The following is an 18797-nucleotide window of genomic DNA, read 5'->3' as shown; positions in this document are numbered from 1 at the left end:
AGAATCATCCATAACAATAAATCCTCACACTTCACCCTTTGTTCTGGTTGTGGACGATTTAAATTTGTTAACAGGCCGATGTGAAGTTATAACTTATCGTGTTTTTAATTGTATTTTGTTTTTCTGACAAAAGATTGTCCATCACCAAAGATTTGGATGCATTGTGGATCAGCATGTCCACCTACTTGCAACCAGACCGTGTCTAATTGTTCAGAAGTGTGTACCAGTGGATGTTTTTGTCCAAACGATACAGTCTTGCATGAAGGCAATTGTATCAGTGAAGATCAATGTCCACCACTAGGTGAGGAGAAGATTGATTTTGGTCTTATCTGTTCTATGGAATAATTTTGGAAATGTAGTGACTTGATCATCAAAGTTATAATCATATTCATATGCAATACATCTTTAAATATATAGATTTTTTGTTCAATTCTTCACAAAAGGTTGCAACAATCAGTACTTTTTTTTGCTTTGGGCATTGGAATTGATATTGCTCTTCACAATTTTTTGAAATATTGTGGACTAATCCATAACAATTAACTATAACGCTACTCCCTATGTACTGGTTGTGAACTATTTGCATTTGTCGAATGGCCGATGTGAAGTTATATCATGTATTTAATTGCTTTTTGTTTTGTTTGCCAAAGATTGTCCATCACCACAGATTTGGATGAATTGTGGATCAGCATGTCCACCTACTTGCAACCAGACCGTGTCTAATTGTTCAGAAGTGTGTACCAGTGGATGTTTTTGTCCAAACGATACAGTCTTGCATGAAGGCAATTGTATCAGTGAAGATCAATGTCCACCACCAGGTGAGGAGAAGATTGGTTTTGGTCTTATCTGGCCTATGGAAAAAAAAAATAGAAATATAATGACTTGATCGTTAAAGTTATAAACTGTTGGATTGTTCATGCACAATGTTTTGTGGAATATATGTTTTTGTTCAATTCTCCACAAAAGGTCGCAACAATTCGTGCTTTTTGTTTTGCGCATTTTGTATTGATAATACTCTTCACAATTTTTTGAAAAATTGAAGAATCATCCATAACAATAAATCCTCACGCTCCTCCCTTTGTTCGGGTTGTGAACAATTTGATATGGTCGAATGGTCGATGTGAAATTATACCATGTTTTTAATTGCTTTTTGTTTTATTTGCCAAAGATTGTCCGTCACCAAAGATTTGGATGAATTGTGGATCAGCATGTCCATCTACTTGCAACCAGACCGTGTTTAATTGTCTAGAAGTGTGTACCAGTGGATGTTTCTGTCCAAACGATACAGTCTTGCATGAAGGAAATTGTATCAGTGAAGATCAATGTCCACCACCAGGTGAGGAGAAGATTGATTGTGGTGTTGCCTGACTTATGGAGTAACTTTAGAAATATAATGACTTGATCATCAAACTTACAACCGATCATGCATTATATCTTGAGGAATATAGATTTTTTGTTGAATTCTTCACAAAAGCTCGTAACAATCGGTACTTTTTTGTTTTGCGCATTTGAATAGATATTGCTCTTCACAAGTTTTTGAAATATTGTAGATTAATCCATAACAATTAACTATAACGCTACTCCTTATGTACTGGTTGTGAACTATTTGAATTTGTCGAATGGCCGATGTGAAATTATACCATGTTTTGCTTTTTGTTTTGTTTGCCAAAGATTGTCCATCACTAAAGATTTGGATGAATTGTGGATCAGCATGTCCACCTACTTGCAACCAGACCGCGTCTAATTGTCTAGAAGTGTGTACCAGTGGATGTTTTTGTCCAAACGATACAGTCTTGCATGAAGGAAATTGTATCAATAAAGATCAATGTCCACCACCAGGTATGGAATAAATGCAGTTTTTTTTTGGCCTGAAAAGCCACCGTGAAACGCTTTGGTTCTAGTTTTAAATGTCTCAAATATCTACGTTCTATCTACTGCTCCACTAATAATTTTGGCTTTGAAATCAACAATTGGTTTGTTATGCTTATTTTGACAAAAGATTGTCCATCACCAAAGATTTGGATGAATTGTGGATCAGCATGTCCACCTACTTGCAACCAGACCGTGTCTAATTGTTCAGAAGTATGTACCAGTGGATGTTTCTGTCCAAACAATACAGTATTGCATGAAGAAAATTGTATCAGTAAGGATCAATGTCCACCACCAGGTGAGGAGAAGATTGATTGTGGTGTTGCCTGACTTATGAAGTAACTTTAGAAATATAATGACTTGATCATCAAACTTACAACCGATCATGCATTATATCGTGAGGAATATAGATTTTTTGTAACACCTCCACAGCATGGTGCTAGATTCTTTGTTAAATTCTTCACAAAAGGTCGTAACAATCGGTACTTTTTTGTTTTGCGCATTTGAATAGATATTGCTATTCACAATTTTTTGAAATATTGTAGATTAATCCATAACAATTAACTATAACGCTGCTTCTGATGTACTGGTTGTGAACTATTTGAATTTGTGGAATGGCCGGTGTGAACTTATATCATGTTTTCAATTGCTTTTTGTTTTGTTTGACCAAAGATTGTCCATCACAAAAGATTTGGATGAATTGTGGATCAGCATGTCCACCTACTTGCAACCAGACCGTGTCTAATTGTCTAGAAGTGTGTACCACTGGATGTTTTTGTCCAAACGATACAGTCTTGCATGAAGAAAATTGTATCAATAAAGATCAATGTCCACCAGCAGGTATGGAATAGATGCAGTTTTTTTTGGCCTGAAAAGCCACTTTGAAACACTTTGGTTCTAGTTTTAAATGTCTCAAATATCTACGTTCTATCTACTGCTCCACTAATAAGTTTGGCTTTGAAATCAGCAATTGGTTTGTTATGCTTATTTTGACAAAAGATTGTCCATCACCAAAGATTTGGATGAATTGTGGATCAGCATGTCCACCTACTTGCAACCAGACCGTGTCTAATTGTTCAGAAGTATGTACCAGTAGATGTTTCTGTCCAAACGATACAGTCTTGCATGAAGGCAATTGTATCAGTAAAGATCAATGTCCACCACCAGGTGAGGAGAAGATTGACTGTAGTGTTGCCTGACTTATGGAGTAACTTTAGAAATATAATGACATGATCATCAAACTTACAACCGATCATGCATTATATCGTGAGGAATATAGATTTTTTGTTAAATTTTTCACAAAAGGTCGTAACAATTGGTACTTTTTTGTTTTGCGCATTTGAATAGATATTGCTCTTCACAATTTTTTGAAATATTGTAGATTAATCCATAACAATTAACTATAACGCTACTCCTTATGTACTGGTTGTGAACTATTTGAATTTGTCGAATGGCCGGTGTGAAGTTATATCATGTTTTTAATTGCTTTTTGTTTTGTTTGCCAAAGATTGTCCGTCATCAAAGATTTGGATGAATTGTGGATCAGCATGTCCACCTACTTGCAACCAGACCGTGTCTAATTGTCTAGAAGTGTGTGACAGTGGATGTTTCTGTCCAAACGATACAGTCTTGCATGAAGAAAATTGTATCAGTAAAGATCAATGTCCACCACCAGGTATGGAATAGATGCAGTTTTTTTTTGGCCTGAAAAGCCACCGTGAAACACTTTGGTTTTAGTTTTAAATGTCTCAAATATCTACGTTCTATCTACTGCTCCACTAATAAGTTTGGCTTTGAAATCAACAATTGATTTGTTATGCTTATTTTGACAAAAGATTGTCCATCACCAAAGATTTGGATGAATTGTGGATCAGCATGTCCACCTACTTGCAACCAGACTGTGTCTAATTGTTCAGAAGTATGTACCAGTAGATGTTTCTGTCCAAACGATACAGTCTTGCATGAAGGCAATTGTATCAGTAAAGATCAATGTCCACCACCAGGTGAAGAGAAGATTGATTGTGGTGTTGCCTGACTTATGAAGTAACTTTAGAAATATAATGACATGATCATCAAACTTACAACCGATCATGCATTATATCTTGAGAAATATAGATTTTTTGTAACACCTCAACAGCATGGTGCTAGATTTTTTGTTAAATTCTTCACAAAAGGTCGTAACAATCGGTATTTTTTTGTTTTGCGCATTTGAATAGATATTTCTATTCACAATTTTTTGAAATATTGTCGATTAATCCATAACAATTAACTATAACGCTGCTCCTGATGTACTGGTTGTGAACTATTTGATTTTGTGGAATGGCCGGTGTGAACTTATATCATGTTTTCAATTGCTTTTTGTTTTGTTTGCCAAAGATTGTCCATCACCAATGATTTGGATTAATTGTGGATCAGCATGTCCACCTACTTGCAACCAGACCGTGTTTAATTGTCTAGAAGTGTGTACCAGTGGATGTTTCTGTCCAAACAATACAGTCTTGCATGAAGGCAATTGTATCAGTGAAGATCAATGTCCACCACCAGGTGAGGAGAACATTGGTTTTGGTCTCATCTGGCCTATGGAAAAAACTTAGAAATATAATGACATGATCATTAAAGTTATAAACTGTTCATGCATTACATTTTGAGGAAGATATGTTTCTTCTTGAATTCTCCACTAAAGGTCGCAACAATTGGTGCTTTTTTGATTTGCACATTTTACATTGATATAGCTCTTCACAATTTTTTGAAACATTGAAGAATCATTTATTATAAAAAATCTTCACGCTTCTCCCTTTGTTCTGGTTGTGGACGATTTAAATTTGTTAAGAGGCCGTTGTGAAGTTATATCAAGTGTTTAATTGCTTTTTGTTTGTTTGACAAAAGATTGTCCATCACCAAAGATTTGGATGAATTGTGGATCAGCATGTCCACCTACTTGCAACCAGACCGTGTCTAATTGTTCAGAAGTGTGTACTAGTGGATGTGTTTGTCCAAACGATACAGTCTTGCATGAAAGCAATTGTATCAGTGAAAATCAATGTCCACCACCAGGTGAGGAGAACATTGGTTTTGGTCTTATCTGGCCTATGGAAAAAATTTAAAAATATAGTGATTTGATCATTAAAGTTATAAACTGTTCGATTGTTCATTGCACAATATTTTGAGGAATATATGTTCTTTGTTAAATTCTCCACAAAAGGTCGCAACAATTGGTGCTTTTTTTCTTTGCACATTTTGTAATGATAATAATCTTCACAATTTTTTGAAACATTGAAGAATCATCCAAAACAATACATTCTCACGCTTCTCACTTTGTTCTGGTTGTGAACTATTTAAATTTGTTAAGTGGCCGATGTGAAGTTATATCATGTTTTTAATTGCTTTTTGTTTTGTTTGCCAAAGATTGTCCATCACCAAAGATTTGGATGAATTGTGGATCAGCATGTCCACCTACTTGCAACCAGACCGTGTCTAATTGTTCAGAAGTGTGTACCAGTGGATGTTTTTGTCCAAACGATACAGTCTTGCATGAAGGCAATTGTATCAGTGAAGATCAATGTCCACCACCAGGTATGGAATAGATGCAGTTATTGTTTGGCCCGAAAAGCCAATGTAAAACACTTTGGTTCTAGTTCCAAATGGTTGGTTGGTTGTGAATCTTTATCCTCTGACTGGACAAAGCCTTGATAGGTTATTCTGGGTGGTTTCGCATACTTGTAGAGGCTTCTGACGCAGGGCCAGTTACCGTGATTGGTAGAGTAAAGTTTTCCGCTTGTTGAAGTGTTGTTGCCGAGGAATTATTCCATTCATTAGGTGCTGCTGATTGAAGAGCAGTCCTTAGAATGCGTTGCTCAAGCGCACACTCCGAGAGTCGAACCAGCGCCGTTTGTCTTGAAGCTTCTTCGTTCACGAAGTCACGCGATAACTAACTGAGCTATCGTGGTGAAATGTTTCAAGATTCTATCTTTATTTTTTTCTATTGCTACAATACGAATATTATATTGATATGTTTTGCTTATTTTGACTAAAGATTGTCCATCACCAAAGATTTGGATGAATTGTGGATCAGCATGTCCACCTACTTGCAACCAGACCGTGTCTAATTGTCTAGAAGTGTGTACCAGTGGATGTTTCTGTCCAAACGATACAGTCTTGCATGAAGAAAATTGTATCAATAAAGATCAATGTCCACCACCAGGTATGGAATAGATGCAGTTTTTTTTGGCCTGAAAAGCCACTTTGAAACACTTTGGTTCTAGTTTTAAATGTCTCAAATATCTACGTTCTATCTACTGCTCCACTAATAAGTTTGGCTTTGAAATCAACAATTGATTTGTTATGCTTATTTTGATTAAAGATTGTCCATCACCAAAGATTTGGATGAATTGTGGATCAGCATGTCCACCTACTTGCAACCAGACCGTGTCTAATTGTCTAGAAGTGTGTACCAGTGGATGTTTCTGTCCAAACGATACAGTCTTGCATGAAGAAAATTGTATCAATAAAGATCAATGTCCACCACCAGGTATGGAATAGATGCAGTTTTTTTTGGCCTGAAAAGCCACTTTGAAACACTTTGGTTCTAGTTTTAAATGTCTCAAATATCTACGTTCTATCTACTGCTCCACTAATAAGTTTGGCTTTGAAATCAACAATTGATTTGTTATGCTTATTTTGATTAAAGATTGTCCATCACCAATGATTTGGATGAATTGTGGATCAGCATGTCCACCTACTTGCAACCAGACCGTGTCTAATTGTCCAGAAGTGTGTACCACTGGATGTTTTTGTCCAAACGATACAGTCTTGCATGAAGGAAATTGTATCAGTGAAGATCAATGTCCACCACCAGGTGAGGAGAAGATTGATTTTGGTCTTATCTGTTCTATGGAATAACTTTAAAAATATAGTGACTTGATCATCAAAGTTATAATCCGTTCATATGCATTACATCTTTAAAAATATAGATTTTTTGATAAATTCTTCACAAAAGGTCGCAACATGGCCACCTGGAGATGCGGCCTGATTTGTCACATTTTGCAGATTTTGATTACAGCTACTGCTAGTGCTTGACTGACATTTTTTGTGATATTTTTATTTTTTGCGGTTTCCTAATGACATAAAACTTTTTTGTTGCCTTGCGGAAGCAATAGCAAATGAGAAAAAGTAAGTTGAAAAACGCAAAATCAAATTTTCATGGTTTTTCAACATGTGAGAATGTTAAAACCTATTGTGTCATCTGGGGAAAAGAATAAAGAAAGCGTAAAAATTTAATTTAAAAAATTTTTTATTTAAACGTTCGCCCAAAGTTAGAAAAACCTGGAAATTTCTGCAAATAGTGACAAATCAGGTCGTATCTTTAGGTGGCCATGGTCGCAACAATCGGTACTTTTTTGCTTTGGGCATTTGAATTGATATTGCTCTTCACAATTTTTTGAAATATTGTGGACTAATCCATAACAATTAACTATAACGCTACTCCCTATGTACTGGTTGTGAACTATTTGAATTTGTCAAATGGCCGGTGTGAAGTTATATCATGTTTTTAATTGCTTTTTGTTTTGTTTGCCAAAGATTGTCCATCACCAAAGATTTGGTTGAATTGTGGATCAGCATGTCCACCTACTTGCAACCAGACCGTGTCTAATTGTTCAGAAGTGTGTACCAGTGGATGTTTTTGTCCAAACGATACAGTCTTGCATGAAGGAAATTGTATCAGTGAAGATCAATGTCCACCACCAGGTGAGGAGAAGATTGGTTTTGGTCTTATCTGGCCTATAGAGTAAATTTAGAAATATAGTGATTTGATCATTAAAATTATAAACTGTTCGATTGTTCATGCACAATATTTTGAAGAATATTTGTTTTTTGTTCAATTCTCCACAAAAGGTCGCAACAATTGGTGCTTTTTTGCTTTGCGCATTTTGTCTTGATAATACTCTTCACAATTTTTTGAAACGTTGAAGAATCATCCATAACAATGAATCCTCACGCTCCTCCCTTTGTTCTGATTGTGAATTTGATATGGTCGAATGGTCGATGTGAAATTATACCATGTTTTTAATTGCTTTTTGTTTTATTTGCCAAAGATTGTCCGTCACCAAAGATTTGGATGAATTGTGGATCAGCATGTCCACCTACTTGCAACCAGACCGTGTCTAATTGTTCAGAAGTGTGTACCAATGGATGTTTTTGTCCAAACGATACAGTCTTGCATGAAGGCAATTGTATCAGTGAAGATCAATGTCCACCACCAGGTATGGAATAAATGCAGTTATTGTTTGGCCCGAAAAGCCAATGTAAAACACTTTGGTTCTAGTTCCAAATGGTTGGTTGGTTGTAAATCTTTATCCTCTGACTGGACAAAGCCTTGATAGGTTATTCTGGGTGGTTTCGCATACTTGCAGACAGTTACCGAGATTGGTAGAGTAAAGTTTTCCGCTTGTTGAAGTGTTGTTGTCGGAGAATTATTCCATTCATTAGGTGCTGCTGATTGAAGAGCAGTCCTTAGAATGCGTTGCTCAAGCGCACAACCCGAGAGTTGAACCAGCGCCATTTGTCTTGAAGCTTCTTCGTTCACGAAGTCACGCGATAACCAACTGAGCTATCGTGATGAAATGTTTCAAGATTCTATCTTTATTTTTTTCTATTGCTTCACTATGAATATTATATTGATATGTTTTGCTTATTTTGACTAAAGATTGTCCATCACCAAAGATTTGGATGAATTGTGGATCAGCATGTCCACCTACTTGCAACCAGACCGTGTCTAATTGTCTAGAAGTGTGTACCAGTGGATGTTTCTGTCCAAACGATACAGTCTTGCATGAAGGAAATTGTATCAGTGAAGATCAATGTCCACCACCAGGTGATGAGAAAATTGATTGTGGTATTGCCTGACTTATGGAGTAACTTTAGAAATATAGTTACTTGATACTCAAACTTATAAACTGATCATGCATTACATCTTGAGGAATTTAGATTTTTCTTAAATTCTTCACAAAAGGTCTCAACAATCGCTACTGTTTTGCTTTGTTCATTTGAAATATTGTAGAATCATCTATAACAGGGGTCACCAACCTTTTTTGCATGCGGGCCACTTTGGCACTAAGGAGAGCTGTGGCGGGCCGCACTAATAAAATGTTAGGTAGGTTGACTCTTATGCTAGAAAAGAACGCATTTCTTACTCAGCATCCAGCGTTACATGTTGTTCATATTTATGTTAGAATACCGTAGCAACAAAATTAATCGAACAACGCTACTGCCAGGCCAAGCTTCTTTTACAACACTTTTGACTTTTTTAACCATGCCTAATAAATAGAGGCCACTTGTTTTTTGCACTTATAGCGAGGCGAGCGGTTTCATCAGAATATTCATCGCCAAGCAAGAGTGGTGTTGTTACTTCGCTTCGCAAAAGATATCTTGCAATTAACAGTTTCAGTAAACAAGGAAATGTTTGACACATCGCAATACAGGCAACAACAGTGACCTGCAAACATATCAGCCAAAAATAGGCTCCAACAACAGGGAAAAAAAACCAGGTACCATCTTCTCTCGTGTTGTCACTATATTTCAGGGCATCCGTTGGTTAATCACTGCCTGGCGTCGTCATCGATGGAAACTAGACCTTCCATACCATGAGGAGGTCTGTATAGCCGGCAATCCTTGATAATGTGTGCTGCCTTCTGCATTTCACCACACTCACAAGCAGCACTCTCTGCCGACGAAAGCAAGTACCTCCACGTGGCCGCCCCCGCAAGTACCGACTTTGGGAAACTAAACTTGCTACAACTGTCGCTATAAAGTTATGCGGAAGAACAATCATCAGAATGGCACCCCCAGAACAAGCACAGCGCCCTTGTCAGGGCGAACAGCACCAGCTGTTGTAGGTCAAGGAGTGACCATTCTGCAACTAAATGTTGAAGGCACCACCAACGCTAAACTAGACATCATCACACCAGGTACCATGAAACAAACGCTTGTGGAAATCACCGAAAAATCGTAATTTATGAACAGTCTTCCCTCTAAAAAAGCAATGAGTTGGTTTTTCATCTTTTTTGTGAGAATCTATAAAACCGTCTTTCTTTTATTATGGACAACTGTCACTTGCGGTGCTCATCAGCGTGGCAAGAATTTGTTGATTAACAACATTTTGCAGTACTTGCTTCGGCAGTACATATACTATAATTGGAACGATACAGATTAGCATGGCTCCTGCGCAAGGATGACACGCAAAATCGTGAAGCGTTCCATATTTCTTAAAAAATAAAAACGTTTTGCAGTAGGCCTACTAGGCTAAATATTTTCATAATACAATCAGAAAAAGTCTCTAAATTTATATGTAATATATTGCCAATTTATTATAAATTGAGTTGGCACACCGACCCAATTTGCCAACAAAAACTTGCATAAAGAGAACACTGCTCGTGAAACACAATAACGGTGAAACTCGCACTAGTGTTTACATGACATTTGCAAACTTAAAATAAGCAACCCTATGCTCACAGACAATTTCAAAATTCGAAAACAGACGTTTTAATCAACCACTGGGACAGTGTGGCTGGACATCGCATTGGAATAACTTTAAGCAACCCCCACCTAGAACTATAATCTGATTGGTCGGTCGGTGGAATCGTATGCAATGCGAAAATATGCTTCCAGGAAAGTATTTTTTGCCTTCGTGCTCTTTAACTCCCTCAAGAAAAGTATTTTTGGTTATACTTGTACGCTGATACCTTCCGCGGGCCGCAGCGATACAGCGTGGCGGGCCGCCATTTGGTGACCGCTGATCTATAACAATAAATCTTCACGCTTCTCCCTTTGTTCTGGTTGTGGACGATTTAAATTTGTTAAGTGGCCGATGTGAAGTTATATGATGTTTTTAGTTACTTTTTGTTTTGTTTGACAAAAGATTGTGCGTCACCAAAGATTTGGATGAATTGTAGATCAGTATGTCCACCTACTTGCAACCAGACCGTGTCTAATTGTTCAGAAGTGTGTACCAGTGGATGTTTCTGTCCAAACAATACAATTTTGCATGAAGGCAATTGTATCAGTGAAAATCAATGTCCACCACCAGGTCAAGAGAAGATTGATTTTGGTCTTATCTGGCCTATGGAAGAAATTTAGAAATATAATGACTTGATCATTAAAGTTATAAACGGTTCATGCATTGCATTTTGAAGAGTACATGTTTTTTGTTGAATTCTCCACAAAAGTTCGCAACAATTGGTGCTTTTTTGCTTTGCGCATTTTATATTGACTTTGCTTTTCACAATTTTTTGAAACATTGAAGAATCATCCATAACAATAAATTCTCACGCTTCACCCTTTGTTCTGGTTGTGGACGATTTAAATTTGTTAAGTTGCCGACGTGAAGTTATATCATGTTTTTAATTGATTTTTGTTTTTCTAACAAAAGATTGTCCGTCACCAAAGATTTGGATGAATTGTGGATCAGCATGTCCACCTACTTGCAACCAGACCGTGTCTAATTGTTCAGAAGTGTGTACCAGTGGATGTTTTTGTCCAAACGATACAGTCTTGCATGAAGGAAATTGTATCAATGAAGATCAATGTCCACCACCAGGTGAGGAGAAATTTGATTGTGGTATTGCCTGACTTATGAAGTAACTTTAGAAATATATTGACCTGATCATCAAACTTATAAACTGATCATGCATTATATCTTGAGGAATATAGAATTCTTCACAAAATGTCGCAACAATCGATACTTTTTTACTTTGTTCATTTGAATTGATATTGCTCTTCACAATTTTTTGAAATATTGTAGATTACAGGGGCGCGGGAATTAGGGGTTCTCAAGGGGCTGCAGCCCGCCTAGAGCAAATTCAGCCCCCCTGAAGTTTTCTATATTTGCTTCAGCCCCCCCTAGAAAATTCTGACAATTTAAGGCAGGCCTACATAACATATTTTCAGACATTGTTTCGAACATTGCTGCGATGAATCGAGTTCCTGCTACGTGTGGTCGCGCTCATCAATCGCAATAAAGAGTCGTCAATCACAGAGAGCTATAACCTCGCAGTAGCGGTACTAGCCACCCTCCCTACTAATACGGCGGTCCATCGTTTATAGGACATAATTCTGCAATATTTACATCTCATGCGTACTTCTGAACATTACAATAATACATGATATTGCTTTGTCATGTCCGGCTAACATGACAGAAGATAGTGCAATGAGAGGAAATGCACGAAGAGATGCACATATTCGGCTTGGTAAAACAAGCACGCACGATGCGGCTTTATTTTGCGATTATCTGCAGCGGTGAAGTTTTTCAGCCTGCAGAAGCCGTCGCAAGACAGCTCCAAAACAAAAAGATCTTTGCTTCTTCAGCTTTGGAATCAATCACCATTCTCAACGAACGGATCAAAAATCTCAGAAAAGATGAATCCGTTTCCAAGCTTGTGGAAGCAGCAAACGTCTTCACGTCTGTCAATAACCTTAAGACGCCAAACGATCCCCGAGTGAGCAAAACTCCAGCAAGATTTCGAAACACAGAGGAATCGGATGCTTTGTCGTCTGCGGAGAAGGAGCGTGGAAACGACAATACATCGAAGCCCTTGATTTGGTTCAAGCTGAGCTTGATCGAAAATTCGACCAGGCGGATCTGCTTAGGCCTACAGCAGCCAACAGAGAGAAGACCCTTCTGAGCTGTACAAACGGTGAGGAAAGATCTGATACTGAGATCAGCTTAACCCGATGCCATCAGCAAAAACCGCCTAAAAACGGAACTTACTTTGCTCAGCGATGATGTAAGTGGAAAAACCGCAAACTCCACTCAAAAGATTGCTGAGATACTATCGCAACTAAACCCTCAAACACTAGATCTTTTCAAAAAAACGCGAAAATTTGTGGAGCTGTGCCTTTTGCCTCTCGGTTTCAGCTGCATCATCACAACATTCTTTTTCTGCTCTAAGACGCCTAAAAACGTGGTTGAAAAGCTCAATGACACAAAAAGGACTCACGGTACTCATGTTGCGTTGATGCATGTCCACCAAAACATTTTGGACACTGTCGATGTCAAAGAACTCATGACACAGTCCATAGAGAAAACACCTGAGCGAAAATTAATCTTCGGAAGCGTGTGAGAGCTCATTTCCACAAACTATCATTTTCATATCACTTTCTAATTTGTTCGTTTTCATTTCAATTTCCTGAACATCGTTTTTGTTGTTTGGCGTACTTCATTTGTTAAAATTTACAATATGCGTGTTTTGGCGTGGTTTCTTTACACAGAAGGTGCCCGGATGCTCACTACCAGTTTAAATGTTCTTGCACATAAGGGGGTCTGGGGGACTTCGCCCCCCAGAAGCTGACAATACTACGGCAGTCTCAGTCTCCCCTAGAGAAAAATAGTTTTTGCGCCACTATTGTAGAATCATCCATAACCATAAATCTTCACGCTTCTCTCTTTGTTCTGGTTGTGGACGATTTAAATATGTTAAGTGGCCGATGTGAAATTATATGATGTTTTTAATTGCTTTTTGTTTTATTTTGATTAAAGATTGTGCGTCACCAAAGATTTGGATGAATTGTGGATCAGCATGTCCACCTACTTGCAACCAGACCGTGTCTAATTGTCTAGAAGTGTGTACCAGTAGATGTTTCTGTCCAAACGATACAGTCTTGCATGAAGGCAATTGTATCAATAAAGATCAATGTCCACCACCAGGTATGGAATAAATGCAGCTTTTTTTGGCCTGAAAAGGAAACACTTTGGTTCTAGTTTCAAATGTCTCAAATATCAATCTTCTATCTACTGCTCCACTAAGAATTTGGCTTTGAAATCAACAATTGATTTGTTATGCTTATTGTGACAAAAGATTGTCCTTCACCAAAGATTTGGATGAATTGTGGATCAGCATGTCCACCTACTTGCAACCAGACCGTGTCTAATTGTCTAGAAGTGTGTACCAATGGATGTTTTTGTCCAAACGATACAGTCTTGCATGAAGGCAATTGTATCAGTGAAGATCAATGTCCCCCACCAGGTGAGGAGAAGATTGATTGTGGTGTTGCCTGACTTATGGAGTAACTTTAGAAATATAATGACTTGATCATCAAACTTACAACCGATCATGCATTATATCTTGAGGAATATAATTTTTTTGTTAAATTCTTCACAAACGGTCGTAACAATCGGTAATTTTTAGCTATGCGCATTTGAATAGATATTGCTCTTCACAATTTTTTGAAATATTGTAGACTAATCCATAACAATTAACTATAACGCTCCTCCCTATGTACTGGTTGTGAACTATTTGAATTTGTCGAATGGCCGGTGTGAAGTTATATCATGTATTTAATTGCTTTTTGTTTTGTTTGCCAAAGATTGTCCATCACCACAGATTTGGATGAATTGTGGATCAGCATGTCCACCTACTTGCAACCAGATCGTGTCTAATTGTTCAGAAGTGTGTACCAGTGGATGTTTTTGTCCAAACGATACAGTCTTGCATGAAGGCAATTGTATCAGTGAAGATCAATGTCCACCACCAGGTGAGGAAAAGATTGATTTTGGTCGTACAGTATCTGGCCTATGGAATAACTTTAGAAACATAATTACTTGATCATCAAACTTATAAACCGATCATGCATTATGTCTTGAGGAATATAAATTTTTTGTTAAATTTTTCACAAAAGGTCGTAACAATCGGTACTTTTTAGCTTTGCACATTTGAATTGATATTGCTCTTCACAATTTTTGAAATATTGTAGATTGATCCATAACAATTAACTATAACGCTACTTTCTATGTGCTTGTTATGAACTATCTGAATTTGTCGAATGGCCAATGTGAAGTTATATCATGTTTAAATTGCTTTTTGTTTTATTTGCCAAAGATTGTCCATCACCAAAGATTTGGTTGAATTGTGGATCAGCATGTCCACCTACTTGCAACCAGACCGTGTCTAATTGTTCAGAAGTGTGTACCAGTGGATGTTTTTGTCCAAACGATACAGTCTTGCATGAAGGCAATTGTATCAGTGAAGATCAATGTCCACCACCAGGTGAGGAGAAGATTGATGTTGTGTTTGCTTGACTTATGGAGCAACTTTAGAAATGTATTGATTTGATACTCAAAGTTATTATAAATTTAACTTTTTATGCATTACAACTTGAGGGCAATGAATTGTAAATTATGAACAAACTGTGACGTGGTCTTTGAAATATTTACAGATGTTTATTGAAAAGTTGCATGACCATAACAAAAAGTGCTTGGTTTTTTTTTTCGTTTGATAGTTTGTGAGTGGACGATCGTTGGCAATGCTGGAACGTTCCAATCTCGCTGTTTGAACATCATCAATTATTACCGCTGCCTGCACAGAAGCCCACAGATCAGTTACAACAGCAGCCTGGAAGAAAGCGCTCAGAATTGGTCTAACCATCTTCTTGAGTTGGGCGTTCGTCGGTTTTCAAACACTAGTACGTAATTTCTGTTAAAAGTTCCAATGTGCGTTCATAGATCTGATATGTACCGCATTTGCGTTCGTGTTACTTGTTAAAACTTGGTATACCGGGTACTTGGGTGATTTGAGTGTCAACCCAAAATATTCACGATGTGATTTATTGGTTTGGCATGATTTCAATCAAGTTGTTCGAAACAATATTTCAATCTTATAACTGTAGGTAGGCTATGTCTTCATATCAAAGTCAAAACAAATTATAGGCTTGTTGTGAATTGCTATAAACTTGCCTGTGTGTTTGTTAATTGTCACGTTTGCTTTACTTGTTCTTGCATTGTACCTTTGTTCCGTTTGCATAACTTAATGAGTATGTTACAAACCCGATCATCTGCAGAGGTGTAGGCTACAGTTCCCAGTCGAATGCTTTATTCTAGTCTTAGTTGTGTGCTTTATTTTCATTAACTCTTAATCTCTTATGTTTTTAAATGCTTTGTTTATATTATGTATATACTAGGCCTATATCACGTTACAACATTATTTCAATTGTTTTATTTGCTTTTTTATCTTCAGCCGGAGTTGGAGAAAATTTGTACTCTCGAGTTGGCTTTAATGGGGTAGCAGAGGCAGTGGACGCTATCACGGCTTGGTACATTCAGTATTTTCTGTTTGATTTCAATGATCCAAGAGCATCCAGTGAAACAGGTATTGACTTTGTTGTTAGATTTTAAAAATCTGCTTCTTGGAATGTGCGCCTGAGTCGTCAGCGTCGTGTACTTGCAATAGTTTTTAGGGTTAAAGACCGAATAACCCTTTGGTAATATAAAAGTAAGAATTTAATTGACTGGCAAGAGCAGTGGTCAAGAACTCGACAGACCCGTGTTTGGAGAAACACGGGTCTGTCGCTGTCAATTCTTGCTACACTCGACTTTTGAGAAACAGAAATCGTTCGGTTGGTTTGAACAAGCATATCTTTACTCCAAAGTGCTACTTTTTACAGCAAGCTGTCGCTGTAAAGACGCACTTTTTCTTGTATAAGTTCATCAGCAACAATCGACTTGATGTCACTATAAAAGTAACTGCACTAAATCACCAGAAAGTCACTTACAGACGAGTTCGCTCAGTTGATTTGGAAAGAAACAAAATCAATCGGTTGTGGTCGTTCGTTCAGCGATGCAACCTTGAGTACGTTTATTGTTGTTCATTTTCACCCGCCAATCGGAAGCTTGCCATCGGAATTTGCTAGAAACACTTTTCCAATTGTCGCAGGTAATAATTTGACTGAGTGGAAATAAGCTATTTACTTAGGCTATGTGACATCTGCCACCAGTTGTGGTGATTCCACAATGTGGGAAAAACAACCAATAGCCTACGCCATGATGCGATAAGATGGTGTCATGTGGCATCTGAACAGTTCCTTAAAATTTAGAAAAATTGCTTTTTTCAAAAAATAATATTATTTCATGCTGAAAGTGCACTATAATAAAATTAAGATTTTTTTACTGTTCAAGTTTCTTTTAAGGCATATTCTTCAGTCTATTCACAAAACCAACAAGAGAATGATTTAATAATTATTAATAACCATGTTTTGTTTGGTGCCCTTTACGTCAACGTAGGCTACTGCGATTACGCAACAGGAAGCAGTGAAGGGACATACAGGCTGGTTATCAATTCAAGTGCTCCCCTTGTTTTGACATGTCATAAAGTGTCCGAGCAAGACACCTCCGCATGCTCTAGGCAGAGCGATGTAGAACCGACACTTTTGGATTAGCAAAAGTAACATAGGTTTAAGCAACTAGACATTAAATTAAAGGGTAGTCTACTTATACTTATACAGTATTGATCTATAAAATGTTTTAAATAATTAGCCTACGGTTACAGTTCAAATCATTATTTACCGACTGTGTAGAATCATGTGAAGCAGAGTGTGGGACATCAAGCTATTGTCTTGGTCTCAGCCCTAACGTCTCGACCTGCACAAGTTGTGCCATTGAACAGAAGTACAGTTCTTGCACTGGACGCTGCGTCCAGTATTGTCCGAAGCCGGAGAATTCGGTCGGGTTTTGGCGAGAGTGGTGCTCGTCGGAGACCAGTTGTAGCTGTGATGAGACTTTGTCGTTGTTAACCAACCCCATAGTTTACCCGGGGGCGAAATGCCTATAGTGAGCTTTTTGCACATTGTACTGTAATATGGCCCAATTTCAACTCTCATTTACTTTGTGGTAATTAATTCGTTTTACCTTTGAAACGGTGTATGAGTGGAGTGCAGTATATTTTAATATTTTGTATCGTGTTCATGATATGATCACATTATTACTTTGACCTACCATCACTGCTTGACTCCCAAATAACACAACCAATGCTCGTTTCTAAAGTATTTGGTAGACTATGACTTTTAAATGACTATTGCAATGAACACCCAGTAAATTCACCGCTCGACGTCTCGGAAAAGGACACACTCACAAACTGTATATTTGATTTTTTTTCCAAGAAATATTTGTTTAGTTATTATCATGCAAAACTACTTAAGGAACATGGTAAATTAGGCTATGTAGGCCTACGGTAATGTTTCGTTGTACTGTATATTTTACGCAGGCTTTGTATCCAATTAAGTTGTTAGGCTATAACGTCCGCGTTTTGTCGCTTCTACCTTTTTCTAGACCTCTGCTATGTTTGGTTCAGCCTATATTGTTTTTTCGTTGTGATGGTTAGAAATAAAAACAAACTGAACTGATCCAAGAAACGACACCGAACGTTAAAAATCATCTGGGTTACTGTAGTTTGAAAAGTTATTAGGCTCAACAATAAGATAATATTGGTAATGCCATTACTTGGATTGTGATTAAATCTTCGTTCGTAAACATCAATGGAACGGTGACAAGACTCAGCAAAAAGTTTAAACCAGTGGTTCCTAGCCTTTTTTGATGCATTCCTTCCTAGTGGGCAATATTTCACTAAGTGTAAGAAAGAGCCAGAGAACATTGCAATTGTAAATTTCACTCCTAAAACTTCTTCCTGGAAACTATCGTACTGGCTTTAACTACTTCTTGAAATGTTGCGCAACTCAAGTTCTCGCGCAGGTTACGGCTCATAACGCCCTTACTATTTATTCATTGTTAGTTTTCATCGCCGGCCTACGTACGTCTGACCATGATATGCGCTTGGTCAGTTCGAAAAATACAATGCGTACCGAAGAAGATTTTCCAGCAGGTTTTCGTGCAAACTTCAACTATGGCCTTTGCTTTTAAAATTAGCTTTGCTACACGGCTCTTGATATTGTTCGTTTGTGATCAAAGTATACGATATTTAGATTCCTCACCAGAAAGATTTACGAAATATTTATTGCCACTGGTGAATGGTGGTAGCCTATTCTGTATGCAAGCGAAACAGTTAGCATTAAATTACAACAAAGGGAAGCAGCCACCTTAAATCTTCACTAAACTCTTTTAAGTTCAAGCCATCTGAGTTTCTGAGCAATGGAAGCATTCCACACTTGATCGA

The 18797-nt window shown here is 37.6% G+C and overlaps 1 protein-coding gene and 1 non-coding gene across 2 annotated transcripts; both read left to right on the top strand.

Annotated features, from left to right (window-relative positions):
- Positions 1-10026: 10026 nt before the first annotated feature.
- Positions 10027-10128, top strand: LOC145769782 (U6 spliceosomal RNA). The gene has a single exon (XR_014289095.1). It is a non-coding gene; the product is annotated as a U6 spliceosomal RNA (small nuclear RNA).
- Positions 10129-13808: 3680 nt separating this feature from the next.
- On the top strand, positions 13809-18225 carry LOC145769056 (uncharacterized). Its single transcript, XM_082580653.1, has 7 exons — positions 13809-13883; positions 14241-14391; positions 14736-14903; positions 15136-15318; positions 15870-16001; positions 16407-16565; positions 17206-18225. Exons 1-7 carry the CDS (start codon positions 13809-13811, stop codon positions 17457-17459), a joined length of 1122 nt encoding a protein of 373 aa, XP_082436779.1. The 3' UTR covers positions 17460-18225.
- The last annotated feature ends 572 nt before the right edge of the window (positions 18226-18797 follow it).

Source organism: Aplidium turbinatum, chromosome 4, assembly GCF_918807975.1.
Source record: "Aplidium turbinatum chromosome 4, kaAplTurb1.1, whole genome shotgun sequence".
Classification (NCBI taxonomy): Eukaryota; Metazoa; Chordata; class Ascidiacea; order Aplousobranchia; family Polyclinidae; genus Aplidium; species Aplidium turbinatum.
The sequence above is the reverse complement of the archived record's forward strand: the minus strand, read 5'-3'. Positions and strand labels throughout refer to the sequence as shown.

What these genes read in the sequence shown, in the direction of transcription:
- LOC145769056 (XM_082580653.1), top strand. Translation starts at nt 13,809, where the DNA reads ATGGATGTTTTTGTCCAAACGATACAGTCTTGCATGAAGGCAATTGTA. An exon ending in AGATCAATGTCCACCACCAG is followed by an intron (nt 14,904 to 15,135) that starts GTGAGGAGAAGA and finishes TTCGTTTGATAG; the next exon opens with TTTGTGAGTGGACGATCGTT. An exon ending in AAGAGCATCCAGTGAAACAG is followed by an intron (nt 16,002 to 16,406) that starts GTATTGACTTTG and finishes AGTCACTTACAG; the next exon opens with ACGAGTTCGCTCAGTTGATT.